This window comes from Melopsittacus undulatus, chromosome 9 (assembly GCF_012275295.1).
Source record: "Melopsittacus undulatus isolate bMelUnd1 chromosome 9, bMelUnd1.mat.Z, whole genome shotgun sequence".
NCBI lineage: Eukaryota > Metazoa > Chordata > Aves > Psittaciformes > Psittaculidae > Melopsittacus > Melopsittacus undulatus.
In genome coordinates this window covers 39,375,441-39,403,015 of record NC_047535.1, presented here as the reverse complement: position 1 = coordinate 39,403,015, position 27,575 = coordinate 39,375,441, and the positions used below count along the sequence as shown (strand labels likewise).

The following is a 27,575-nucleotide window of genomic DNA, read 5'->3' as shown; positions in this document are numbered from 1 at the left end:
CTGGGGCTGAATGTGGTGTCTGCTGCATGACAACTGCATTGAGCTTAGGGTGTTGTGAGTAGGAAAACTGGCTCCTTAGCAAGTGAGCTCCATGGTCCCTTAGTCTTTGTTTACAGCCTCTCTGTATGTTGTAACAGGGAATCAGTCCTCCGCCTTGCATCCTCTTGGATAACTGGCACAGCTTTGAGAAGGTCTTGGCTTTTCCTTTTACTGTCACATCCCAAGTGACCTGAAAGTAATATTCCTTAGCTGGTGTTGTCTGAAATGTCCCCACCCCAAGGTGAGCCAGTGAAATTCCATGCACATTTAAGCCCCTTTTCAGAAAGAGGAGGGCTTGATTACAGCCAGATCTTGAGAAGTCAAAGCTGAAAAACCCATAGGAAAGAGATTGTGTTGAGCTGGCATCTAAGAACATGCAGTTTATGCTCTTTTATTCCCCCCACTCGGGGGTGGGAGGAACAACCAACAACCATTGATTTAAATTTCCCAAATTTTCCCTGAAGTAAAAAAAAAAGCCACATTTTTAATTCAAGCTTCCAGGCAGGAAGCATCCAGGAGTGAGCTGAATGTGTGATGTCCCAGCTAGGTCATGTATTAGCCTGACCCGGTCTATTCTTCCTCCCATTTTGGATGATCAGACTGTTGCAAACTTGTTTTGAATGATGCGATGAGATAAAAATGTTTCTGTCTGTTCTGGCAGCAGTAAAACAAACATCATGAGTGCTCCGAGGTTTGAAACTTCAAACTTCATTGTTCTCATGGCAGTATTACAGCGTTACAGAAGCACGTTTGTGTCCTTACTCTGGTGCTGCTTGTGTGTGGAACCCTGACATCTTGCCAGTGAAACCTTGTGTTGTGTGCAGTGTGTGAGAGGGGGTTTTTATCTATACAAGATGTAGTAGCAGTACTGGAGTTAAAAGCATTGAATATGTGCTTAAATGTATATAGCATGTGAGATATTAAGTCTCAGTTGTCCCTAGGAAACTTGAAGTGTGTTTGATTTTGAAGTAAGGGCTTTGTTTCAGATACTTGTCCATTTAGGTTTTTTTCTCTTCCAGATAAAATTGCTATGAATGTTAAAGCTCCTACAGCCGGTCTTTGGCTCCCATGGCTGCCTTATGGCAAGAGTTAGTGCAGAGTTCGCACTTACATTGTTAGAGACAGTGTTGTAGAGATCTGGCTTAGCCTAAACCTTTCACTTATTTTGAGCATGGAAAAAGCCCCAGACCATCATGGAGCAAAAGTTCAACATCTTGAAACTGTGGGAGCTGGGATTTTTTCCCACTTTGCTTAATTCTTTATTGAAGTTGCTGGGGGGGATGGGGGGTTCTTGTGTTTGGTGGGTTTTGGTGTTTTTTTCCCGCAGGATTTTCTATTTCGATGGCAGTTTTCCAGTATTCCTGCAGCAAATCAGCCGAGCAGCGGCCCCTGTCCCTGCTGAGCAGGGAGAATGTGCAGTGCTCCTGGCCTCCCCGCTGAGCTCACACAGGGGTGGGACTTGCTAAGCTGCTGAAATCGCAGCTAATGCCCGCTGAGCGTGCTGAGCAACCCTTCGTGTGTTTCTTCAACTGCTCCTACTTGAAATGAGTATCTTTTCCTTCCATAATTAGCAGAGATGCTCTTTGTCTCCAGGACGAGCTACACGACAGATCAGGAGGTTCTTGTTCATCGTCCCCCTTCCCCCCCCAACCCCAGCTAGTGGTGAAGTCTTATTTTCCTGCAACAAAAATAGCTAAAGGGATTTTTTTCCCCTCACTTCAAGTGATGAGTCTGAACTTGAAAAGCTGTAGCCCAAAAGAAGAACTCTGCAGTGAATAATGGCCTTGGTGCTCGTTTCTGTTGCCACAAGCCCTATAGGAGCGTCAATATTGTTGTTTAAATTGTAAATCTGCGACTTTCATCTCAATGCTTCGACAGTCAAACAAACAAATTATGTTTTTACATAATAAATTTGAGAGAGAAAAGCTTTCTAGCTGAGTTTTCTTTTCCTCCTCCCAAGCGCACACAAACCCCAGTTATTTTCATGAGCAATATGGGAAATATTCAGCAAAGTCTACTGGTGTGCTCAGACTTCAAGGTGCAGAAATGTGGGAGGACTTGTCAGCAGTTGGAGTGGCAAGCTTTTAATGAGCAGGAGAAGTAATTTCTTTTGTGGTCAGGAATCTAATAGTCCCACATTCACCAAACCTGAAGGGGGGAAGAATGAAGAGAGAGGAGCATGGAAGAGTGGCATTGAGAAATAGTCCGGAATTCGGCTTTTAGAGTGAAGTTCAGAAGTGAGCTGTTGTTTATGCTAAAGTTTAATCCTTATAAACTCGATAACGTAGACAGGTCTTGCATTCCTCCCTGAGGGTCACGGAAGGGCTAACTTTAGCAAAGGGGAGGTATCCCGAGCAGTCAGATCCATGCAGTTTTCAAGGCAGCAAACTTTTTTGCTTATTCATCCTGCTCTGAGTGAGCTTTGTTATGTTTTTCCACTCACTGGCAGCCTTTTGAGGCAGAATGGGAGTTAGTTTGGAAACCAAAATGCTTAATCCCTAAAATATTTCCAAGTAATTTCAGAGTAGAAAGGTCACGGTGCTTTTGGTGTGTTCGTATTTAGAGCATGATCGCAATTGTAATCATACACATTGACAGCAAGATATTGTCTGGATTTGGTAGCAGCTCATTTGGTGACTCAGGCTGGTTCCTGATGTCCTTAGGGAGCTCGTAGCAGGGTTTTCTTCTACAGCCTTGCTGGTTTACAGGACAAAACTCTTTCCAGTGACTGTTCCAGCAGCCCAGAAAACAGTTTGAAGTTCTGATACTGAGAAGAATCCTCCTGACCTGGAAGTGAGCAGTTTGAAACACCAGTCAGTGATAGGGAAGGAGTGCGAGACCACACCACCAAACTGTAACAGAACTTGCCTGCGGATGATGATTCAGTAAAAGAAACAAAAAGCCAAGATGCAGCTTGGAGTTGGTTTGTCAGTGTCAGATAATGCAGTCTGGGTTGTCCATAGACTTGGAACCAGGAAAAGAAGCGGCTGGAGGATTTTTGAGGTTTGTGTTAAGGGGGAACTATTTGGATAAGGAAGCCCATGGAGGACAGCGCTGCTCAGACCGGAGGAGGCAAAGATGCAGCTTGTGCTTCTGGGAGCGGAATATGGGAGCTGCAGATGTGATGGCTGGTAAGAGGATAGGACTGGGAAGACCGTGACTTCTCCTCACAGCCCCAGGTAGTGCAGAGAATAGGAGCAGAGGAGTATTCCTCAGCATGGCCCTGTTTCCCAGCTCCGCATTATACCTTTCCGGCAATGCTCTCTAGGACTGGTGCCCCTTCAGGGTGCCAGTGTGGAACCTGCTCCCAAGCAGCAGTTCCCAAATGTTTTCATGGGGGAGAATGAAGAGGTGAGAATGTATCCTTGCTTGTAGGAATACACTGGGAAAAGCTGGAGAACCAGTGATTGAGGAAACTGTAGTGCCCCGGGGGTTCAGCGTGGAGGCCTTAAAATAGCGTGTCTCAACCTGACTTACAGTATCAATTTATAGATACTTGGAGGAATATATAAGCCTTTAGCATTCACGTGGCCTTTAACTGGAGACACTAAAACAAATGATTTCCTGTGTTTTGGTGGCATTAGGTTGGAATAACTTACAATCATGCTGCAAGAATGCTCTTGGTAATGTGGCTGTAGATTAACTTTTGCCACAGCAAAGATCTGGAAGCTTCCTGTGTAAATGCAACTCGAGTGAACCTTTGAAGCCAAGAGGACTGCTTGATCAAGTTAAGTAGGCTCTGTTGGACTGGAGAGGAGCCTGCCTTTCTGATGCAAAGTTCTCCTGCAGTTTCATGAGTTACAAGGATGTTGGGGCTCAGGATGGCCTGGAGGTTCATAGAGAACAAGGATACTCAGAGGGTGAAAGTCAGGTTCTGAGCTTGCCACAAACTTGCTTTGTTGCTCAGTTCTGAACCCACCTCGGGGTTTGCTTGTATATGGGAATTCCTGTGTTAAGCTGGAATGGGTGTTGGTGGCACACTGTATGTTCTTTGCACAGCTTTGTGCTCCTGAGGGATACAGTTCCATGGTAGTTCAAGCTGACCTGCTGTACTATGGCCACAGTCCTGCTCTTTGGCTTTCCCACCATCGCTTTTGTCTCTGTTCTGCTCCATGCCTGCCCCAGTAGTGTACTGCTCAGGAAGGCTACCATGATGAAAACAAGTGCATTTTGGTTGTGGAAGCAAGAGTTCTGTGCTGCCTTCAGCCTGAACTGCTCGAGCGTGGGGTCAGGTTAGCCCCAGTGCAGGGAGGGATGGGGAGGCTGCCCTGAAGCTGTGCCAGCTGAAGTCAGCTTGAAACTATTGCAGCACTGCACCCTGTGAGTGAGGTTACTCCGGGTGAAGTTACACGAGACAGCTGAGTACATCCAACAGCTCTGCTGCTGAATGGGGGAAGTTCTGCTCCCCTGTGCTCTCCCACCCAACGGGGAGTTCTGCCTTTGCTGTTTGCCAGCTCTGGTTCTTGCTGGATCCCTTTTCTGAGCTCCTCCAGCTTGCTAACCCAGCAGAAAACTACGTTGGGGTTTATTTCGTGTTTTGGGTTTTGCTGCATTATTTCCTTGCCAAGATAGTGAACTGAATTGGCTCACCAAGAGATTTGACAAGCATCCAGAGCCCTCACAAAATAAATAGGGGAGAGCATATGGGTGGAAGTGTGGAGGATGTGGTGGGGACCGGAGAAGGGGAGCAGGGTCTCCGCCTTTCCGTGGCCAGCTCAGGCTGTGCCTGTTTAAAGGAGAAAGAGCTCCCAACCCTGCCTGTGAGCAGTCTGTGGGTTGGTGCCCTTAGCTGCTGTGCATGGGGTGCTTTCTTTAGACAAACCTGCTTGAGAATTGATGGTGTTCTTTCCTTTGTCAGTTCTCGTTTGCTGGGGAAGGTGGTCAGATGTGAGCTTGAATGTAGGAACAGCGAGCGTGATAGTAGAATACTGTTACAACCTGAGCACGGTGCTTGACTGATTCAGAATAGCACGTTGTTGTAGGTATGCCTGTGCAGAAACTGAGTACAGCAGAAAGCTGGAGTGATGGATGTAGAAAGGTGACAAAATGTTCATTAGTGTACCAGGACTGCAAATCTCTGTCAGTAAATGCACCACCCAGTGTTCCTTACTTCTTTGTCACCTGGCGATTAGAAAGCCTTTGGTTTGCATTTACTTGCTGGTCATTATGAGTTGTAAAATATCAGGGCAAGCAGAAAGCTATTACTGAAGATACCTTGTCAGTCAAATGTATAGAAACTACAGTAGTGAAACAACCATGGCATGAATTCCATATCACTCTGCTGAAAGACATGCAACTGCAACAACACACAAATGTAATTCAGCCGAGGCCAGTTGCAGCAACAACTTGATCCTATTTCTTTACTACAGAAAACTTGGTTATAGCAGCGTATCTTTGAAACAGAGCAGTTGTCTGCAGTGTGTGCTCACTGCGAGCCGAGGCTTTTAGTTTCCTACTTAGTGAGACTGTTTGGTCTGGTAGAACTTGAGGCAGCGTTTTGGCTAGTTGCGCTTAAATAAAGCTATTTAAATGTTAGCATGTCATGACATCTCCAAATGCATGTTGCCTTGTGAAGAATTCACGTTGGCCATGAGCAGTATGTCTCGTAAGCAAGAAAGCTCATCTGTTGTGAGGGTGATCTTTTAGTTAATGAAAACCTTTGCAAATAGCCCCAAATTAATCCCTTTGCAACGAGGGAACGCAGCAGATTGTATTTGCTGTCTCCTGCTTCACAGGCAGTAGCAGTTGTTCTGACTTTGCAGTGTGGTAACAAGGTGAGCGTTAGGGTGAGGAGTTCCTGCGTGTGCTGCATCTGAACAGTTGTGTCCGTGCCCCCAGATAAGTACCCAGGGTTGGGACGTGTCCTTTATCTGACAGTGCCTGGGCACAAGGTGGAAAATGTTACCAACAGACGTTGTATTTTGGGGTATGGCATCCCAAACCTGCCTCTTTAGATAAGTGTCTTGTCAGTAGGAAGATCTCTGCTGAGGTTAGAACTAAGACTTGTGAGATATGTAAAGGAAATGGTCCTGTCTGGGGAGGTGTTTTGGGTACTCTGCCTGAGGTTAAGGCAAGCCAGTGGTATCCATCCTTTACAGACCTCTGGAAATCAGTGGTAGTGATGCCTGAAGAACAGTGGTTGTTGCCTTTCCAGCTTAGCTCCTGAAACACTTGGAGCACAGTGTGGGTCAGCCAGAGAGACTCAAGAAGCCAAGCACAGAAGTGCCTGCATCTGGTGGCACAATTCCTCTTTGGACACTGTGGATTCAGAATCTCCTTTAGGAAAAGTTCAGATACACAATTTATAAGCTGAAAAATTCACAAACTGGGAAAAGACTTTCCCCACAAGCTGCCAGAGAACTGAGAGTGAAATTAATGTGTCCCGTTTCCTGCTCCTGCAGTTCTGAGTCTTACATACGCAGATAGAAGTAACAAATGAATAAAGAACAAAGCACTGGCACATCCTAAAAGTGAGATTACACACTGAAACCTCGGGTCATTTGTTAGCCCCTTCTGGGGTGCAGCTTGGGAAGTGGCCAGCAGCAGCTCATTGAAGAGGACCTTGAAGGAGAATGTGCCAGTGTTGATGGAACTCTGGTTTTTGCAGAACCGTGTGCTAATGTAACCAGGATCCTCCTGGTGAAATCCTTGGTCTGGAAATTCCTTCTTTTTCATTTGAAGCCTATCACAGAGTGGAAATGGATGGGGGTGATGTAGGAGCAGGCTGTTCCTGCAAGCAGAGTTTGTAGCTTTCTGTTGCTCTGAAGGCCTGGCTCCTTTCTCTGAGCGATAGTGAAGCAGGCTGTTCCTGGGCTGGGATAACATCTGCAAGGACTTGTGGAATTCCCAGTTTTATGTGAAGAGAAGGTTGTGAGGGAGGAAATAAGTGGCCTTGATGTGCATTTGAAACATGAGGGAAACTTTGTACCTAAGTTGTTAAGGAAGATGGTTGTTACTGGACTGGTACGTGGGATTCAAGTCATCTTGAACAGTGGGACTTGATGTGGAGTTCGATTCTGTTGTAATTCAGCTTAGGGTAAAATCTCTGCAGTTAAACTGATCATCCCTGTGGTTCAGGAGGCTGCTGTGTCTCACTGGGGATGCGTGTGTGGGTCCTGAGCCCATGAGTGAAACAAGTGAAACGGCTGCAGTGATTTATGGTGAGATCCATTGATTGAGCTCCAGCTTTCACGTGTAGGAACACTGAGTGCTACATCCCGGTAGTATTCTGATTTCACTGGTAGGAAAATGGAGACCCAAAGAAGGGATTAGCTTGCACAGGATGTCTCTTAGGCAGTGTGGAGGTAAAACACAGGGTTTTTGACTCCTGATCTAGTGGTACAAGTCGTGTCTCAGATGTTTTTGGTAGCTGTCTCTGCCACACCAGCCCTCACGTGTCCATGCTCTGCAGTGCTGTGTTACTTCTGCATGTGCCTTTGGTTTCTTTCAGTAAGGCAATCTGTGTTTTTAGTACTGATGTTAATAGGTGTAGGGAGAGCACATTATGAGGTGGATACAGGTGGAAAAATCTCCTGTTTGAGTTGCTGATGGGGAAGTGCAGTAGTTTGGGCCAGGATGCTTTTCCTGCTTGTTTTCACTGGCTTTGTAATGCTGCAAGATAGCTGGGGTTAAGAACAATGTTGCTACTGATATGCAGCCATCAGGACTGATAGCTGTGTGAAGGGGCCTTCAGAGTATTTTGGCTGTGTTTGGATGTTCAGTGCACACAAAGTCTATCTGCATTGTGCAGGGAGATAATCCCTGTCTGTGCTGTTCCCCTCCTGTGCTGAGATCATTCTCCTATCCCAATGTTACCCAGCTGAGGTCTTGAGAGTTCTCAGTTTTTCCATCATGACAAAATGAAATCAGCCCTAGGATGACTGGTGAAATTCCTCTCGGTTAAAGCATCTTGTCCTCAATATTTTCTGTTTCTTTTCATTGGAGAACTCAGTGTCTTGTGTTTGAAAGGAGAAAAGATACAGCTTAGGAACTGCAGTTGTTTAAGGTACAGGGAGGAGCGTGTGGCTTGCTTCTAGAACATAATCTGTCCAGCTGTGACTTAGTCATCTTCAGTCTTATATAAAATGCATCCAATCTAAATAGTTGAGCATCTCCCTCCTGAATGCGGCAAACCAGCGTCTGTTGTGCTTCTGTGAAGCTGTAACAAGCACAAGCCATCTTCTCAGAGTGCCTTCATAGTGGTGAACCTGCAGCATCCATCATGCTGTCAAGCCTCATTTACTCATGTGATGGGATTTCTTGGGGTTGTTTTTATTCTGTTCCACGTTTTTTCCAAGTTTAAAGAGGTTCCTTTCTGCTGGCAGGGAATGCAGCACTGATAATCCTGGACAGGAGAGCAGGGAATGTAATGTGAGAACAAGAGTGGCTCTCCTGAGTCAGACTGAAGGTTTTGTTCAGCTCTGACAGGGCCAAAAATGGATGCTGAGGGAAGAATGTAAGGTGAGAGGATCACAGGATCTTGGCTAGCATCTCCCATTTCAGTGTAGTGGTTTATGCTGTTACATAAATCCAGCCCTGCTCTTAGTTGCTTTGATTTCACATAGCTCTTTTTTAAGCGAAGGGGGAGAGCTTCACTATTATGACATGCTTTTGTGTGGATAAATACATGTCCACAATAGTCCTTTGTTGCTATAATTATGGGGGTTTTGGAGGGGTGGGGAGATTCTTGTTAGTGACTGGTAAGCTTTGTAGGGACTGGCCTGTGTGGGTTGAGAGATACTCTGCAGTTAAGGGGTGATGGGCATCCTTATTTAGGTAGTCAAGGAGACAGATGCTATGAGTGTGTTGTTAAATAAATGTATTGATAAATATAGGTGCTGGTAAATTGTACTGCTAAAGGCAGGTGCTGATACATCTTACCACTGCGGATATGGAAGATGACATTTAAGATGATACCACTACATTTGCCACTACTACATGTTTCACAGAACTGGGAAAGCTGACATCTTAAGTCACCCACATATACAGTGGAAGAACAGTCTCCTTTGGAGGAGTTAGAACTAGAGCTTTGCTTGGGTAATTTGAAGCATTCTTCAAAGGCTTCTGAGAAAGTGTTTCATGTAGTTTTAGTTTTAAAAAAAACCCAAGTTTTATACTTTTTTCCTAAGAGCTACAGATGTGCTGTGCTCACTGTGAAGACTTAATAGTGGGTTGATGCTGCCTGGGGACCACTGGGCTGCAGTCTGTTGCATGCGTTTCAATTCCCCCCCAAAGAATTGTGGTAAATCCATATGGTGTTTTGTAGGCTGTGCTTGACAAACATGGCCTAGCTCATTTGTGAGCTGCAATGCCAAGTGTAGAAATGACTAGGTGAGATTTTCCAGTCTTTGTTAGGTGGAAAGTCAGATCATTAGAAGGTTATTTTTGGCCTTAAAATGCATAGTTACGCAAACACTTGGTGGCCCTGGAGAAGAAATGAGCAATGCCCTGAGCAGCCTGATCCAAGTTAGCTCTGTTTTGGGGAGAGGAGGGGGGTTCCATCAGTTAACCTTCAGTGGCCCCTTCCAGTGTGGGGTATTCTGTGGTTCTGAGGGTGGAGGAGGTGGGGGGGGGGGGGGCATGCCTGGTTGGGATAGAGAGGGCAGGATACCCTGACACTAGAAATGGTTGTGCTGGAGAAATTGCATGAACAGTGGAGATGTAAAATAGCTGGGATTGTAACTTGGAAAGGACACACCTGGCTATATAGAAGGTTGTGAGATGAAATCAGCTTTTCATTTACTGCTCTTTAGAATCTATTTTATCTGGGTAGCATAAAATATTTGATAGAGCTTCTGTCAGAGAGACGCTAGTGGGATAATAAAGTGTGTTTAGGGAGCTCTGAATTGTTTTTCCACATTTCAATAAAAGATATGAATCCATCCCCTCGCAAGGTGATGCATTTGTTAGCAAAACTGCAACCCCATCTATAAACTGAAACAGCATTTTGGAAAGCAGTAGCTCAGAGGGCTTTAAGATGCTTAGAGTTGGTTCCCTCTACATGGTTCTTGGGGCAGCATTTAGAAGGGTTAATGTGATTCTTGGCCATATTGAGGAGAACCAAAAAAGTGGGGGAATGGAATGTGACACAAAAATAAGTAATCTTATAAACACAGCAACCTTGAGGCTGATACTGGAATTGAATTTGGGTTTCCATGCTTCAAGACGGATGCCAGTGTATTTGGAGAGAATTCAAAGGACAGCTGCAGAAATGATCCAGGGACTGGAAAATAAGCCTCATGATGGGAGGCTTAAAGGAGCTCAACTTACCCAGCTTATTGAAAAGACAATAGAGAGAGGACTTGATCTTTCTCTAAAAGGCCTTGTGAGATTTGCTGACAAAGGCATGGCAATATCAACTGAGGTTAGACAAATTCAATCTTGGAAGTACAGTTTCTTAGCAGTGATAATTAAGCATTGGAATGGTTTACAGGGAAGGGGGAAGGAGCAAATATTCATCTTAGTCTTTTAAACCAGGCCCAACTCATGTCTGCTGCATTCCTGACACTGGAGTTCAAAAAGCATCCATGGCATGATCAGTTGGCATGGTTTCAGATACGGACACTTGCTGCCAGAACCCAGATCGTGAAGTCGGGATGAATTTAGAGGAGAAACAGTTAACCCGGTGCTAGAATACTGCCTTGCATAAGACACATAAGATGTGAAGGGAGCTCTGAAATGTAATACTTTGTGGCTTGCATCGTTGGAACTCAGTTCTTTCCCATCCTGCGTTGCTTCAGATGTTTAAGATATGGTTAAGGCTTTCTGAAAGCCTCTTCAGAGAAGCCCTGCTGTAAGTGTGCACTCGCTGTGTTCAGATGAGCATTGCTGAGTGCCAGTTGACCGCAGCACAAGGCTCTAAATCTTTTTCATCCTTTTTTAGCAACAGCATGAAGAAAGTTGCGCAAGGGCAACATGAGCACAGCCCCTGTGAGAGGCAGCACCAGCACCAGCGCTCCTGCTAGGTTTCATTCTTAAATTACTCTAGGACAGCCTCTATCTCTCAAGCTAACTGGATTTAGGCAGAGGGTTTATTTGTGGCTGATACAGTAGGAAATACTTGTTCCCAAGCAGTGTTCTAATGGCACTTCTTTCCTGGTTTTCATGCCATCCAAATGGGAATGCTTCAGCAATTCTGCTCCTCCCTCACTTTGTAAACTCACCTGGGGAACTGAGTGACTCAGTTTGGTAATGGCTCCAGATCATGCTTCTACTTTTTATTTGCGTTTGGCCATTCCACCACTCCCTCGATGGCTGCCAAGTTTCCCTATTTCCATACGTTTCCTTGTTCCAGATGCCTTTGCAGACATGCAGAGCTCTGAAATTCCCTTCTGGTAGCTCTCAAGATCTGCTGCTTTGTGCAAGTAAAGCTCTTCTGGTTGGTCTTGCCTGTGCAGAGGAGGACCTGGAGCTACCTGGGCTGCTCTTGCCTCCTCTCCTGCATGGCTGCATTCCTGCCTCTCCTCTCCTACTCCAGGTCCAGCCAGGGAGGAGCCCCATGGCTCTCATCTCTGCAGCTCTGCAGTAAGGAAATGCTGCTGTGTCCTAAAGGAACAAAAGGCAGCTCAAAACTGTGTAGCTTTTTGAACGTTGAGCCTATGGATTTGTCACATAAATTGAGCTATTTCTGAGGTGGGAAGGAGGTTGTCTAGCAACTGCAAGTTTCCTTGCTTACGGCTAAAGGGATAGCAAACTGCAGAAACGTGTTGGGGCACTACACAGTGTAAAGCAAAGGCCTCCAGCTCTGAGAGCTAGCGCAGCAACCCCTGCTACTCACCTCATCCAGACAGCCCTATCTGTCTTAACCTGCAGAATCACCTCACAGAGAGCACTGCACACAACAGAGGTAGTGAAGGCTTAGCAGGAAGGAAATCTCTTCCCTTTCCTTGCCTTCCCTCTCTGCTGTGCCATCGTCCCTCTCCCCAGCATCAAGAGGCTAATGGAGATGACCTGCTCGAGGTGGGTTGCTGGTGTCTTCAGCATGAGCAGCTCTCGTGTTCCAACCTCTTAGTTTCATCGTGTGGTTGTACCTACCAGTGCTTAGTTGCATTTTTGGTAATGATGAAAATGTCCTCACTGTATTACTCAGCTCTTAATTCAACATTTAAAACAGCCACTGGTTGTAGCAGATAGGGATGCATAGATGTGTTACAGAGCCACTCATTCGGCATCACTTTTGTGAGAGCTCGAAAACGAACACCCTTGGCCAACTGTTTGATGTCAGTACTCCAGTGTGACCACCCACAAGCAGTTCAAGAGGTTGGTTACAGTGCTGGGTCCTCAGAGAAGCTCTGCTCAGAGGAGGAACTTAGGAATTTATCTGTAATTCACCAGGTATAAAGCTGGTTGGAGTGACTTCTGTCTGTGTTCAGGCACTGCTTGCAGGTTTTTGACTGCTGATTTCTGATCATCCACGTTTCCTTTGAAAACGTGTTCAATTGCATTACCTGCTTTTCATGTTCCTAGCAAAACAATGGCCTAGTCCAAAAAGTGACCGTGGCTCTCAGCAGTGTCTGTACCACTGAGCTTTGAATTTCTTGCCAGCACTTATGAAGCAGGTATTTGGGAGCTTCCTGAATATGTGTTAGGCCTTCATCCCTGTGCGTGTAAGAGTGAGTCTTTGATTGTCTTGTTTTACCAAAGCCTACCCAAATAACTTATCAACATTTATATTCCTTAAGGCATCCAGGATGTTGTTGGCTGATGGCTCATTCTGTAAATCTGACTACTGTCATATTCTGATACTGTAATACTACTGTAATATGTGGGTGAATATCCACCATGCACGGAAGACTCAACATGCAGAGCTAGGGAATGCCTTGGGATCAGCATGTACCTTGCCAGTGCCAAAATACAATATAACAGAGCGTGCAAGTAAGCCAGACCAGTTAACAGCAGTGAAGAACATCTCTTGAACATAATTCAGCACCATCAAGTGGGTGGAAGAGGAAATAAGGCTTTTTAGCTGATACGCTGCTGCCTTTGGGCCTTTGTGATTGCTCTCATCCACCATCCTAGTGACTGTCTGCTCTGTAACAGGTTTTGTGCTGGGAAAAGTAGATCTGCAAGAAATGTCTGGTTTTCTGGGGATCTCAGGACGATCTTAAATGACCAGGGGTGCACTGGGCACCAGTGCCTAGGCAAGTGCCACAGTTGGTGATGTTTCATAGAGTGGTTTGGGTTGGAAAGGACCTTAAAGCTCTTCCAGCTCCAACCCCTGCCACAGGCAGGGACCCCTTCCACTGGAGCAGCTGCTCCAAGCCCCTGTGTCCAACCTGGCCTTGAACACTGCCAGGGATGGGGCAGCCACAGCTTCTCCGGGCAGTTACAAAGGCATTCCAGAGCAGGGGATGCAGTGGAGCAGTCACTGTGCTGAGCTTGGAAACCTGCCCCAGTGCTGCAAGATTGCTGAAATCCCATGAAATCCACTCAGTTTTAGTGCCTGACAGTGATTATGGAGCTCAGTCAGTAAATGGCTCCAGCTGTGCGCGGCACAGGTTGCAGGTGTCTCTGTAGCCTGGTTTCCCACTCGAGGCACGTCAGACAAACCGGTGTTTGTTGGGACGCGGCACAAGAGCATTCCCGAAGCCTGGAGTAACTCACAAGGCATTTGCATGGTGTCGAGCCCGGGTGCAGGGCTGCAGAACTCACTGGTTACAGACCGCAGAGCCCAGGCTGGAGCCAGGAGCACACTCAGGGGTGGTTGGGCTGAGATGGGGGAAGGCTCCGAATGAGCGCAGTGATGGGAATGAAGGCTGAACCTTTGCTTGGGAGCCACGGCTCCATAATTGCCACACTGTGTGATGTTGCCATGGCTGCCTGGGCTGTCCCTGCGTGGTTTCCTGGTGTGTGAGAGCAGGGCCGAGGCTGCCGTACGTGTTTGGGGAGCTCAGGCATGCGCTGGCAAGCCGCGGTGACGGGAGGATCCCCGTCTGGGAGATCAGAGGCTTTGAGCTCAGCCTCTTCCCTCCAACACATCGGAGGGAGAGCTGGGATTTCAGCACGGCTTTAAACCTCCCTTTCCCTTCTTTCTCCCTATCCTAAGGTCCTTCGTCCTCCCTCGAAGCTGTGGTTGTGCTGGGAGCGAGGTGGCAACGTGAAATGGAGGATCCTGGGGGGCACAAAGGGAGGCCCGGAGGGGTGAAGGGGGGGGAGGGTTGCAGGGCCTGGATGGGCTCCGGCGTGTTTTGATGTGAGAGCCTTTGGCTGCGTTGCCATCTGCATAGCCTGTGAATAGTTTTCTCTGGCACAGACCTTGTTCCTCAGTGTTGCATCATCTCTGGGAGAAAAGCCAGGTCCGGAGCCCCAGCACAAAGGCTTTCTGAAGCCGATGAAGCTCGTTCTGTGTGCGGAACGTCTCTCTCCTTCCTGTCGTCCTTTGCACGGGATTCCTGAAGCGGCCTCCGTCCGAGAGCCCCTTCAACAGCTGCTTTATCTCCACTGCTTCCTGCACACCTGGCTGATGCAATGTCTGCCTTGGAAGCGGCTGCTGGAGTCTGCTCTGGAGCTGGGTTGTTTCCCCCGGCTGGGAGTGGCTGTGCAGGAGCCTTCATCACGTGGGGGCCTTAAATAGATGGATAAAGGATGCGGAGCGGGACCTGCGAGGCAGAGGGTATTAGTGGGATTATGGAGAAATCTTTTTTCCAGTACTAGGGCTGGACATTGCAATCCCGCTCCTGTTTGTGGTCAGCCGTCCACTGGTTGCAGTTTGTGCTCCCTGCCAGTAAATTCTGCTGATTGCCCTGCTATATCCAGCGACTTCCCGTGACTCTGGACTGCCTGGGTTCTCATGGGAACTGTAATGCTCTGGGTTTGGATTTGGTCCTAGTTATTGCCCTTCATTACTCTGTTTGCCTCTGACCTTGTCTGTGGTACAGGCTTTTCTCTGAAATACCTTCAAAACGCAATTTCAAGGCCTAAAGTTGTTTTTGAGGGGGGTTGTCTGACAACCTCTTTAGTTTGGAGCTTGTCTGCTTAGGGAAGGTTTGTAGTTACACAGGTACAACCACTCATGTGAGTACTGTTACATTCACAAGCAACAAAACTTAGCACAAGGAAAGACTCTGCTCTGATAGGATTAACCCAGAGTTTATAGTATTTAAATTAATCTTGAGTCTTATTTCTACTGTGGCCATTTTCTGATGTAGACAGGCCCCAAAGTGATACTGAAAACAGGATTTGTACGGCCACGGGGTGTTTCCAGGACTGCTGTTCTAGCTGTCTGCCTCTATAGCAGTATCTAAAAGGGAATGTGTGTTTTACCTGCTTCTGCTTTTAGTCCACTCTTGGCATCCACTGCACTTGATGGGACATGGCAACATTTCCTTCCTGCCACCTGGTTTGGCAGAGGCGTAGAAGGGACATTCGCAGCAGGAACATCAGCTGCCAGAGCAGGATTCACTGGAGGTTACTTGTCAGTCCTTCCTCCCCAAATATCAGTTCAGAAGCTTTTTGCTTGCATTTGTCTGGTTTATTTTTGGTGATATCCAGAGGTTTGTGTTCTCCTTCACCCCATGGGAAAAGAGAGCAGCAAGCTCACAGCATGGAGCTGGTGTAGCAAGTGGGATGTGTTCCCCTCACTACAGAGTAGTTTTCCCCTGTGACTGGCCCAGATGAAAAGTTTGGAGAACTGAAAGAAAAGAGGGATGGTTTTCCTCTTTTCCATTTATTTTGATAAGTTTTGTATCATCATTTCTGTGGGGTTTTGTGTGGGATTTTTTTTTCTTCTTGTATTGCTGTGTATCAGGAAAGAATAAAACCCAGTAGTTTCAAAAAGAAAAGTGTTTTCAGGGGCTTCCTTTCAAAAATGCTTTTGTTGAAACTATCATTTTTGGTACTACTTCTGTATTTGAGGAATTTGTTGTCATCACCACCAATTTGTGTTGCTGAGAGACACAGAGGCAATAAAAATCAATGCTTTCAGCATAGAAAGGAGCCAACAATTACTCCAAGTCTATGGGATTTTTCTGAATTTGTCCCCCATTAGCACTATTCTTTAAGTATTATTTTCATTGTTGACATTTTTGAAGTGTTAGCATTTCATACGGGTTGCTGGGTTTTCAGAGTATTGTCTCATGGGGTTTTCTTGAAGATTCATGGCCATTAAGAGGACTTCAGTATGGAGTTCTTGGTTGGGATGCGCCTTTCCCCTTTACACTGGGGTTGTTACTCCTTTTCAACATCACCTCTGTCACTTTCCTACTCAGCAGACTGGGTGCAAATGCAGCTGGGTCCCTTCTCATGGGCCTGGGGTACAGGCAAAGCTTCTTGGTGTCTGTCAGCTCTCCATAAACATACCTCAGAACAATTTGGTCTGCCACGGATCACTGCTACGCTGTAATTTGCTTCCCCTTTCTAATTTGGCATGTGTTTGTCTATGGAATTGTCCCTGGCTATGACTCTTCAACCAGTTTCCAATCGATATAAATTAAACTTTCCAGTAAGGTTCTGTGATGCAAATTAGATGTTATGAGAAAGTCCAGGCAAACCTTTGTCTGCAGTCTCCATCTCCAGAGTGTATTAGACTTCGAAGAATGTGGTTGATTTGTCCACTAGAAGGTATTTCAGGAGGCAAAGCCTTATCTGCCCACCCTTTAACTCAATTTCTCTTCTGTGTCTTATCATAATACCTGAAATCCTTCATGATCCCAAAAGAAAAACACAGGATTTTTTGACTTCTCTCTGCAAAACAAAGAGGTTTTGCATAACTTCTTGATTGCTGAAGCAGCATCAAGGTTTTGAGGTTTTCATTCTTGCTTTTCTGAGTCTCTGCAGTCTTGGGTCAGTTGCTGAGAATTCTTGACTATGCATTTTGTAATTTCCCTGCTTGAAGGTTTAATTTCTTTCAGTTGCTCACCGTCATCGTTTGCAGTCCCTTAGGGTGTAGTGTGCAGAGGACTTTAACTAAAATGGATGTTTTCTTCATCAGATAAAATGATGGAATCCTATGGATGGACATGACGGAAATTGCCTTAAAACAGCTAAAACCGAGTTTGAGTAAATTGAACCAAAAGAGGTCAGTTCCCAGCTGCTTACAGCATTTTACAGTATCACTTTAACTTGCTTGTAGCGCAGTTTTAAGTGTGGCCTTCACTGAAGAGTGTCATCAGACTTTAGTCAAGACGTGCATTGGGGTAGTTCTTAGTGTGTCCATAGAGTCCTGTAAGAATAATGTGAATCACTGATATGATTTCATATCTTGTATGGAACAACCTGACTAATGCACAGGCCCACAGGTACCAAAAGCTGTTTGAAACCACCCATGTCCTAAAAGCAGCATCCTTGACTCCAGGTCTTGGGCAGCATGGTGAGCAGGACCAGGTCTTGCTGGGTTGTTGCTTTTTGACACTTATTGTTCTGTTCCAAGAGCTTGTTGGTGCTTTAACATGGTCCTCCAGATCCCAGCGAGCAAGATGAACTCTGAACCAACTGTATACATAGGTTTTCTTTTTTGCATATAGTTACTTGTGTATGAAACAGGAGTCTTAAGAAAGCTCTAAGAGAAATCTTGAGCCATTGCACTGTATTTGTCAATAATTTGGTTATCATGGTATGCATAAGTAGCTGATAATGTCATTGATAACTTGTGTTGCCTGTTAGTTTGATCCTTTCTGCTGTGGAGTAGGACTGAGTTCTCCCAGACCCTGTGGAGTAGATGGATTGCTGTCTTGCTGTGTCAGTCACCTCGCAGATGATAGATGGTACTAATGATAACAGTAAATCCTCATGTCAATACTTCATTTTTTAACGCTGGCACAGTGTTGCCCTGCTGCTTTGTGAAGCCAGCTTGTTTTCAGAGCAGAGCTTAGTGTTTGCACCGGTAAACTGAAGCATAATTCAAGTACTTTTTAACAATCTCTGTGTTTCAGGGTAGGTTGGAGCTGAACGACTTAAGGATTTGTCTGCTCTGCCCTGCCCTTGCATAAGTGTACTTGTAGAATAACATCTGAAATTCTGGGAATTTGGTGCATTTTTTGGAGCTAGCCATTTTAAACACATCCCCCCATGATCCGATCCTGCTTGCACTAAAGGTGCTTGACATTCTGCGAAGATCTGTCCTTGACATGAAGTTTATGGGTGTGCGGGGAGGAGCAGGCAGTGTTTGATTGGGCTTGAGTGGGCTGTACTTGTATTTGGGTGGCACTGGCTGATGAAATGGGACCTTTTCAGTGCGGTAGTTGAAGCACTTCATGTTTACATTAGATATCCCATAGATTTTGGCTATTCCAAACTTTCCTGGGGGAAAGATGAAGGAATAGGATCCATAAGCCTGGTCATGCTTTTTATGCTGCTCCACTTGCAGCAGTTTGCTATTGGTGCAGATGACAACGTAAGAATGAACGGGTCAGGAGTCGCTGGCTCTGTCCCAGGTGAGGCTGATGGAGAGGATGCCAAGGAAGGCTGCATGGTGGAGCTGCTAATCCCAGTTTGCCACCAGCTCTGGCCAGAGGTAGTGCGAGATGAACAAGAAGAAGCATGCTTTGAATTTGATGTGACTTGTAAGCTTGGGAGCTTGAAGATACGCAGCTCATTACATATGGAGCTCATCCTATATAGGTGACCTGAGTGTGCAGAAGAGGATGGTAGTTATCATTTGGACACTAGTGTAATCCTGTTATCTGTCCTTCCCCCCGCTTGGCAACTGCTTTACCCTGGAGTCTGTGCAAGGGGAGCACTCTGTTCCCCCTGAGGCTGTATAGCAGCACCAAATGCTGCTGGAGCCTGGGCACCTGAGTTTAGGGAACACACACACAGTCTGTGAGGCTGTGCCCAGGGATTTTTGTCTGGGGGTGAATTTTTCATGGTGCACAACTGTTTTGTAGAGTCTCTCACCAGAGAGGTCTGCAACACTGAGACACCAGTGAAAACACAACCAACCACAGCTTGAAGGAGGAAGCTCTGGTGAGCTGTTTGACCGAACGTGTTTGATTGTCCCCTTTAATACTGGCTTTTGTCACCACCAGGAATGAATAGAGTTCCGAGCAGTAAATTCTGCATCTGCTTGACTTGTAACACGGTCGGCAGTGGTTGTGGAAGTGAGCCAGTGCAGCGCTGCGGCTGCTGCATCCTAAACAGAGCTGGGAAGATTAAATTCACTGTTCTAGCAGGTGTTGTCTAACCTTCATTTGGCCACTTAGGTTTATTACAGTCCTTTCCGTTGATACAGGATGTAATAATTGAAGAGCATATATTCATATTCTAGATAAGGCAGCCTCTTATGGGCTGCAGGGGGGTGAGTCCGTTGGTGTGTGACCTGAGCCAAGGGGAAACAAGGATCCCAACACTGAGGTGGTTCTGCAGGTGAATGCTCTTCTGGGCTGTTTGATGATGTTGGGGAAGACCAGGTGTCTTTACACTGGTGTGATTAGTTAAAGAGGTAGGCCTGTAGGTGCCAAAAGTGGGAAGGGACCTTAAAGCTCATCCAGTGCCACGGGCAGGGACACCTTCCACTGGAGCAGCTGCTCCAAGCCCCTGTGTCCAACCTGGCCTTGAACACTGCCAGGGATGGGGCAGCCACAGCTTCTCTGGGCACCCTGTGCCAGTGCCTCAGCACCCTCACAGGGAAGAGCTTCTGCCTTAGATCCAATCTAAATCTCCCCTCTTTAAGTTTGAACCCAAAATTCCTATTTCCATTTGATTTCAAGAAGGATTGTATCACAGGGGAGATAGCTTTGTGTTGTGGTCCAAAGCTCAGCAAATTTACATTAAAACTTTGAATTTCAGAGGAAAACTTCTTACAGTGGCACTGGAGAGACCTTGGTGTGACTTTTTTCCTTCCATGCAGCTTTATATTCTTGGGGAGTGAGGTAGGAAGGAGCTTGGGATTGTATGGAAAGGAAACAAGCCAGCTTGATGGGTTTTGATCCCAACCGCAGTATGTTCTGTGCAGGCTTGTGTTCTGGGTGTTCCCAGGCCAAGTTTCAGGATCACCAAACTGGGATCTAGCCTGAAGGTGACGTGGTCTTGGCCAGCACTTGAGCTCGGTCTCAGCAACTCGGTTTGAATATTGCATTGTTTGAACATTGAACGTACACATTAAACAGCAGCAACCAACAGCAAAACCCGAGCAGGGGTGATGGTTGGGTGAGTACTGTGGGGTCAACACAGCAGTGACTGAACTGGAGTTTGCCTTGTCTAACCTTTCTGTTTGGGGTTTCATGGTTCTCCACTGAGTTTTTCCCAAAAGTGGGAGCTACCAGAGTGTTTCCATGCAGTGTGGATTGTACAGTGTTGGGGGGAAAAGGGTTTCCTATGAGGAGTGGCTGGAAACTTGCCCCAGGACTGACCATGAATCCTGTGACTTGAGTCCAGAAGCCGCACCTGAAATCCTCCAGTTCTGCTGAGTCACACTGAGGCGGGAGGTGGAATTTGTCCTGATGAAATCTCAGGCTGCTGCCAGCTGGGAATGCTCATGGCACAGACAAGAGATCAATGGGGGGGGGGGGGAATACCTGATCAAGTGTTTTAAAAGAATTGGGGGTAGGGGAGAGGGGTTTTCTGTGTCCCTTGAAAGGGAAGAATCTTTCCAACACTGAGAAACTGTTTTCTTTTAACCTTGTGCCAGCATTTTATGTGTCTGGGTTGGAGCAGGGATTGTCTGTAGCTTTTTAGCTGCATTTTAGCAGCAGTTTGTCTCATCTGGCGTCAGTGTAGAAATCACAATTCTGTCACAAGCTTGGGAATGGGTAAATGAGACTCTTCCTAAATGTCTTTTTATGGAAAACACAGTCAAGGCTGTCTCAGGTTTGAGCTTAGTCCTGCCTGTTTTCTTGTCTCATCCCCCCCCTCCCCGTCAGGCCGTTGCTTTGGGGCATAACGTGGAATTGCCACAGACCACTTTATGTGCTACCTCTGTAATTCACTGTATGGATGTCACTGTCACCCCTCTTAGGGGTGTATACTGAAGAAGGCAAGTATTTCCTTGTGCTAAGAAAAGTGCCTTTTCAACGGGAAAAGGCACTAGAGCATGTGGCATTTAAACTTTCTGACTCTGCCTTCATTTGCCCTTGTAGCCAGTGTGTGTTTTTGTGTTCCGAGGGGGTTTGTGTGCTAAACAATGGCTGGACTGTGGTGTCCAAAGGCAGTTCCCCGTGAGAAATGCACTACCCACAGGAAAACTTGGCTCAGAGCCTCTCTGGAGCCCAGGAGGGTTTGCTGGCAGAGCCTTGGGATGCCAGGGAGCATGTGATGGCTGTCGGCAAGGGCAGGGGCTGGCTCATCCCTGCTGCTGGAACAGGGAGGAAGGCTGCGGGAAGTTATTCAAGGCTGCCCTTAAAGTTTAACATGCAGAGAGGGTGCCTGAATCCTCTCTTTGGTTTTGGAGTTACCTTTGCTATGTGCTTTCTCTGTGTCATGGGGGGTTTCCCTTTGAGCTGCATAGAATAATGGCTCCTTTATGAAGGTCTTATTGAGGTTATTTACATAACGAGGAGCTGATCCCACCCGACCCTTGGAAGCTCACGTTTATCATGGAGTTTCGCTGGCTGTAGCAAAGAGAAGGAGGAGCTTGGGCATGGGCTTCCCTGCCGGAGCCGGCGGCTGCGCCCCATGATGCTGCTGCCGTGACTCAGGCCGAGCCTATGGCCCCGCCGTGGCTCTGGTCGGTGCAGCCCATGCGCGAGAACCCAGATGTCTGACGTGGCTCTGCCGCGGGGAGGTGTCCGCCGGGATCTCGGAGCGGAATCCAGGACAGGCCTGGCTTGCCGAAGGGAGCACCGGGATAACCACCATAACCACCCGTGCCATGGGCCATGAGTGCACATACAAGCTGATCTTGAGCAAGAGGTGCCCCCTCGGCTCTGTCTCATTGTCCTCCCACACGGGGCTTTGCTTGCAACTTGGTTGGGGAAGGGGTTAGGAAATGCTGATGGAGGGCTGGGGGTGATGGGTGACAGCTGCTGCTTAATATGCAGAAGGAGCTAATAGATTGCTTATCTGATAATGAGTCCTGAGTTTAGCTGGGGGAGGAGGGAAGGATCATTACCGCCTTAGAGCAGAGCAGCTCATTGCATGTCAGTCCAAGCCTGGAAACCCCACCACCACCAAACTGCTACCAGCTACCTGTTCCCTGCCTCCATGTACGAAATACAGTCAAAATGATGGGACACGGCACTGATGGGAATCTATTCCTGCTTTGTCCCGTACAAAAGCCTACTTTAGGGCTACACAGGGAGGCCTCACCCTGTTAACAGAGATGCAATGCTTTGTTTCTACCCCGGCAGGTTTCCCCATGTCCGTGACGTGTTGGCCGAGGCTCTGCGGCTCCTCTCCGCCCTCGGAGCGGCCGGTCGCTGCCCTCTGGACTCCGTGATCCCCGACGGGCGTCATGAGCATTGCAATCCCTCTGGGAGTCACCACACCAGATACATCCTACTCCGACATGGCTGCAGGATCGGAGTGAGTGTCACCCCGCGGAAGAGGGGAGGGCATTGAGGGCTGCCCTGGAGTGGGGCTGCAGGATCGGTGCTGGTGCTTTTTGCACTTGGGAGAAAGGGGGTGCTGGTCCTTTGCCTGTGTGAGAGATGAATGCAGAGGCTCTGAGTGTTTAACAAATGCAGTGTTATGGAAATTGGTAAGTTTGACACAAAAGAGGGGGAAAAGGAGAATTCCAGTAGCATGAGATGCTCAACCATGGGGTTTATATCAGCTTGGCTAGTAAGCCTATACTCAAGTGTAGGCAGTTGTGCATTTGTTGTACCCGTGCTTCACACTGGCAAGGTACAAGGTTTTCTTTTCTGAAAGCTGTGTTATATGAAGAAGCAGTGTGTTGACCCCCCCCTCTCAGTAGCACCTGCGAGCTCTAACTCAGAACCTCATTGTTGGACCCTGTTGGGGCTTGGCCAGAGATGTGAGACAGCATCAGCCTGGGTGGACACCTTGATTTTGTCTCTGCCCCAGAGCAGGTTGCAGGAAGCAGTCCTTCAGGGTCCCTGCCACTTCAGAGGCCCCTTGTGCGAGGCTCTCACTGCAGCACTGCCTCTGAGGCCTCTTGGAGGGGATATACCATTTCTCTAGAAAGACTCTGCTTCTGCTGTAGTCAGGAGCATTTCAAATCCAGAAAACACTGCCCTGTGATCTTCTCTTACAACCCTTGTTAGATGATGTCAGCTCGGATGAGTACTGTGGTTTTGTTGAAGGCAGGAGGGAGGGCTCAGGTTAGGTCTGTGTGCTTCTACCTCCCGCTTTCCTGCATCCTCCTTTGAAATACTGACTGTAGCATGTCTTTACAAAGGGTATTTTGGAGATAGGTTTCCCCATGTAGTGTTTCAGGGTACCTACTGTGTAAATACCTGCGTGTCAGATTGATCAATGTAGAGCAAATATTGCTGCAGACTCTTCATTTTAAGCTGCAAGAGCAGTGGGCTAGAGTATGAATCATGGTTTTTCCCTTCCATCTTGCCCTGATTTGACTATGCACAGAATTTGGCTACACAGTGTGCTCTCTGCAAGACTGCTAATGCTCTTTTTGTCTGTCCTGGCACTGGCCCCATTCTGGGCATTCCTCTTTTTGATGCTTCATTCCATCCTAAAGCCCATATTTTTGGGTGTTGTATTTAAACAGGGAGTAGAGTCTAGCCAGTCACTCAACAGCAGTGGGTATATGATCCTTCCCTTTTCAGGGTTTCACAACCAGTATTGCTTGTCACCATCTTCTCCCACACGGGCACTTTGAAGACTCAGCATATAGGAATTTTAACTGCTTATGACAGGAGAGAGTGCTAAATAGTGTTTACTCATGTACCAGGCACTTGGCTTTTGGAGAGGAGAGACAGATATATCTACACATGCCCCTTGAAGAATCAGGTATCAAACAGACTGTCTGTAACCCTTCTGTGGGTTACATAGAAGAAAATGCAAAGCATTTCCTCTTTCCCTGGTTGTAAGAGGTTTGTAGGTCCAACTTGAGGCTGGAGTGCTCTGAAAAAAGGCTTTTGAAGATTTCTGAACTGGTTTCTCTATCTGTTTTCTAAAAATGAGGAATGCCAGGGTTTTATTCTGCAGGCTCTGCATTGAAACTCTGCTAGCTTGGTGCAGGAAGTCTGGAGCATCTGAGCTTCTTCTGTAAGGGATTGATTTCAAAGATGAGCCTCACAAAGGCAGCGGGAAGGCAAAAGGAGAATGAGCTCCATCTCTTCAGGCTGAGCTTCAGCATCTTCCCATGGCCTCTGATACAGAGAGGAAGTGAAAATGCTGAAGGGTTCATCCGAGGGTGACGTGGAGTTTCTGTGTGTTAGTCTGCTTGCGCATGTGAAGTTTCTGAAGCTCCTTGGTGGGCTGCTGCTGAGGAAGTATGGGCCCCAGCGTTGTTGCCCTTGGACACCGTTGCACCAACAGTCTTGAAGTTTTATTGCTAATGCTTGCAGCAACATTGCTGGTATTCCAGGCTGACTGGAGTTAGGAATGTGGGTGACTTGGACAGAGGACGGTTCTGCTGCTTAGGCTGCTTAGGCTCTTTCCCTTCTAATGTTGTTTCTGGAAATACGATTAAACCTGAAGGGATTTAACTCTGTACCAATCTGGAAGCCCTAAAGGACGGTCGCAAAGATCCAGCAAGGCTGGATTATGTGACAAGCTCTGCAGGGTGTCTTTTATTAAGAAGTATATCCTCTGAGAGATATTGCTACCTACATCTCCTGCTTTTGACAATGTAGCTGGCTGTAGTTACATTGAAAACCAACTTAATTTATCTTGACATGCTCCTAAATCCTGAGTGGTTTGCTTAGGCTTAAGGTCTTCTATTTCATGCAGCTCTTTGTACAGTCAGTTACTGCTTCTTTATGTTGCAAAGACAAACTCACTGCAGCATAAGGCAGAAGCTTGGTGTGTTGGAGACTATATGGGGTTTGGTGGCAGGGTGGGGCAAACTTCAGCACAGCAGAGATTTCAAGAGCTAATAGGAAGTCCAAAGGACACAGGGGTTGGTGTTCTTGGGTGGTGCCTAAACACTGCCCCACGCGTGGCCACTGGTCATTGCTGTGTGAGTGCTGCCTGATGAACACTGGCAATGTAGGACCCACTGAGAATCCTGCAAGGTCTCACAGGTCCAAGGTAAAGTTTTCCTTTCCTGTGTTCTTCTTTCCTGCTCGCTCAGCTCCATGCTGTAATTTGGGAGAAGATTTCACCTGCAGACATGATTCATAACATTCTGCTGTGTTTTGATATGGGCCTGCCTTGTGATCTGTGCAGAGGTTTAGCTGACTCGTATCTTCTGCTTGTGCCAGACAGTGTGTTTCCTTGCTGGTGTTCTGTCTGTAGCCTCATTACCTAATACTCCCTGCATTGAATTGCAGCTGTCCCTTCTCTGAGCAGGGTTTCTGCAGCTTTGCTAAGGATATACCTTTCATTTTTAGCTGTTTTTCTTCACCACCGTGTGGTGGAAGAGTGCATTGTACCTCAGCAGCAAATCTTAGTGAGCACATTGCACACCATGTTGCTGTGTAGGAAGCACAGGGCAAAACTGATTTGTCTGTGGCCACTGTCTGTCCAGGTCATGGATTTTCTTGCCTGTTTGTAGCAGGAATCTTCAGCTCCTGGTAGTTGCTGTCAGGACAGCTGCAGGTTTCATGCAGACTTTTATCACAGGACATTGGACTTGGCTAACAATGAGTATCTGAGGGAGAGAGAAACAAGCACAGATGCAGCAAAGCTGCTTAGCTGCTATTTGAAATAAGCTGTTGCAGAGATAAAATGGCAGCACTGTTCAGTGGCTTTGAGATTAGGCTGCCTGAGTTCAGACATGAGCGCTGAACTTGACCCAACTTCCTCGACAATAAGGAAACTGAGCTTCTTACATGCTAATTATCTTTTGAACTTCCCAGATTGAGACCCAGTTTAATGAGTTATCCAGGGTGGCCCTTACTCAGTTCCTTCCCTGTGAAAGCAGGTTCATCCTGTACAACTTCTGCACACATGATGCTTGGTGAAGCGCATAATCACACCTTGATTTCGTGAAGTTTCTTCATTTTGAGCTCATGTGTTGAATAGAAAAGAGCAGTGAAATACCAGCACTAAAGCAATGATGTTGTATTGATGGGTTTTACTTCTGGCCCTCTCTGCAGCCCAGAGTCTGTGGAAGCTAGTCCAGCTGTCAGTGAGAAGAATGTGTACTCCAGCCACGGCTATGGGGCCACCCAGAAACACAGCTATCGCGGGCTGCCTTACGCAGTGAGTACTCTCTCTGCAGTGAATCAGCTCTTTACTGTCTACTTTACTCATTTCTCCTTGTTCCATAGTTCTTTGCCTGTTAAGCCGTAGGAAATTCATTAGGGAGCACTGAGTTACAGTTGAGTTCTGCCATACATTTTGCATTTGTGTGTTTATTGTTTGTGAAGTCTTGCATACTCCATAGCAAGCTTTATTAGTGTACTAGGTGATAGATTTTTAACTGAATGAAGTATATGAATGAAGTGTGACTATATTTGAGCATGTAATATTTTCCTGGTGGTAATTTTATGCCCCATTTGCTTTATTATGCACTATTTATACTTGTTTCAACTGTGCAGATTTTCATGTTGCTAACTTATAACTATGAGGAACGAGGAACAGTCAGGAAGAGTGGGAGCGTGGCTTGAAACTGTGGGCTGAACAGGACATCACAGAGTCATTGAGGTTGGAAGGGGCTTCTTGAGATCACATAATCCACCCCCCCTGCTCAGGCTGACCCTGCTTGAGCAGGTTGCCCAGGACTCTGTCCAGTTGGGTTTTGAATATCTCAACACACGGAAACTCCACAATGTCTCTGGGCAACCGGTTCCAGTGTTTGACCATTGGTGTCATGTCAGATTAGTAGCAGCACAACAGTTAATGTTGAAATAGCCTCCTTGTTTTCATAGGTTTCAAACTGAATGTATTGGTGCATAAGAAAACCATTTGCATCTGTCAGAGCTATTGCTTTACCTTCTTGGTAGATTGAGGAATTCAGGCTACTGGTTTACAGTGGTTGTTAAATAATAACCGGGGAACTGTGGATGTGGGGCTTCAGTTTCTAGGCAGCCTATCTTCATGTTAAAAGTAGTACTGCAAATACTCGTTTTCAGGATCATAATTATGGAGCCCCTCCTCCTCCAACGCCGCCAGCCTCTCCTCCTGTCCAGACCATTATACCTCGTGCAGAACTGAACGGCCTGCACTTGCCTGATGAGGAGAACTCCGGGGATAGTGAAAGCTCCTCAGAAGGAGAATCAATTCCCACTTGGTGCCACTGCAGTGTCTCTCAAGATGGTTTCCTCCTCAAGTGTGAAAAGTGCAGGTAAGCTTTGGTGCAGTGCAGATGTGGACTGCTCCTTGTGTTGACTTCTCCTACCGATCCGTGTCACGTTTGGGCTGTGGGACGGACTTCCTTTTGCTAACTGGAGCGTTCTTTCCAGTGCTTTACCCAGTATTGACCCTCCTCCTTTGCGTTGTCAGCCTGACAAGTGTTGGTGGCACCAGGAGTGGAGATGAGGATGTTAAATCGATGTTCTTATCATCCTGGGCCCCACTGAGGGCACGCATCTTGTGACATCCTGTTGAATTTCAAGTGACTTTACTCCTACAAA

The 27,575-nt window shown here is 46.8% G+C and overlaps 1 protein-coding gene across 1 annotated transcript in view; it reads left to right on the top strand.

Annotated features, from left to right (window-relative positions):
* Positions 1–27,575, top strand: part of SETD5 (SET domain containing 5) — a 61,929-nt gene that overhangs the window by 2,890 nt on the left and 31,464 nt on the right. The window contains exons 2-4 of the mRNA XM_034066536.1: positions 22,260–22,434; positions 26,097–26,202; positions 27,075–27,286. Coding sequence (XP_033922427.1) covers positions 22,364–22,434; positions 26,097–26,202; positions 27,075–27,286 — 389 coding nt within the window. The 5' untranslated portion in view covers positions 22,260–22,363. The remainder of the gene's footprint in view (positions 1–22,259; positions 22,435–26,096; positions 26,203–27,074; positions 27,287–27,575) is intronic.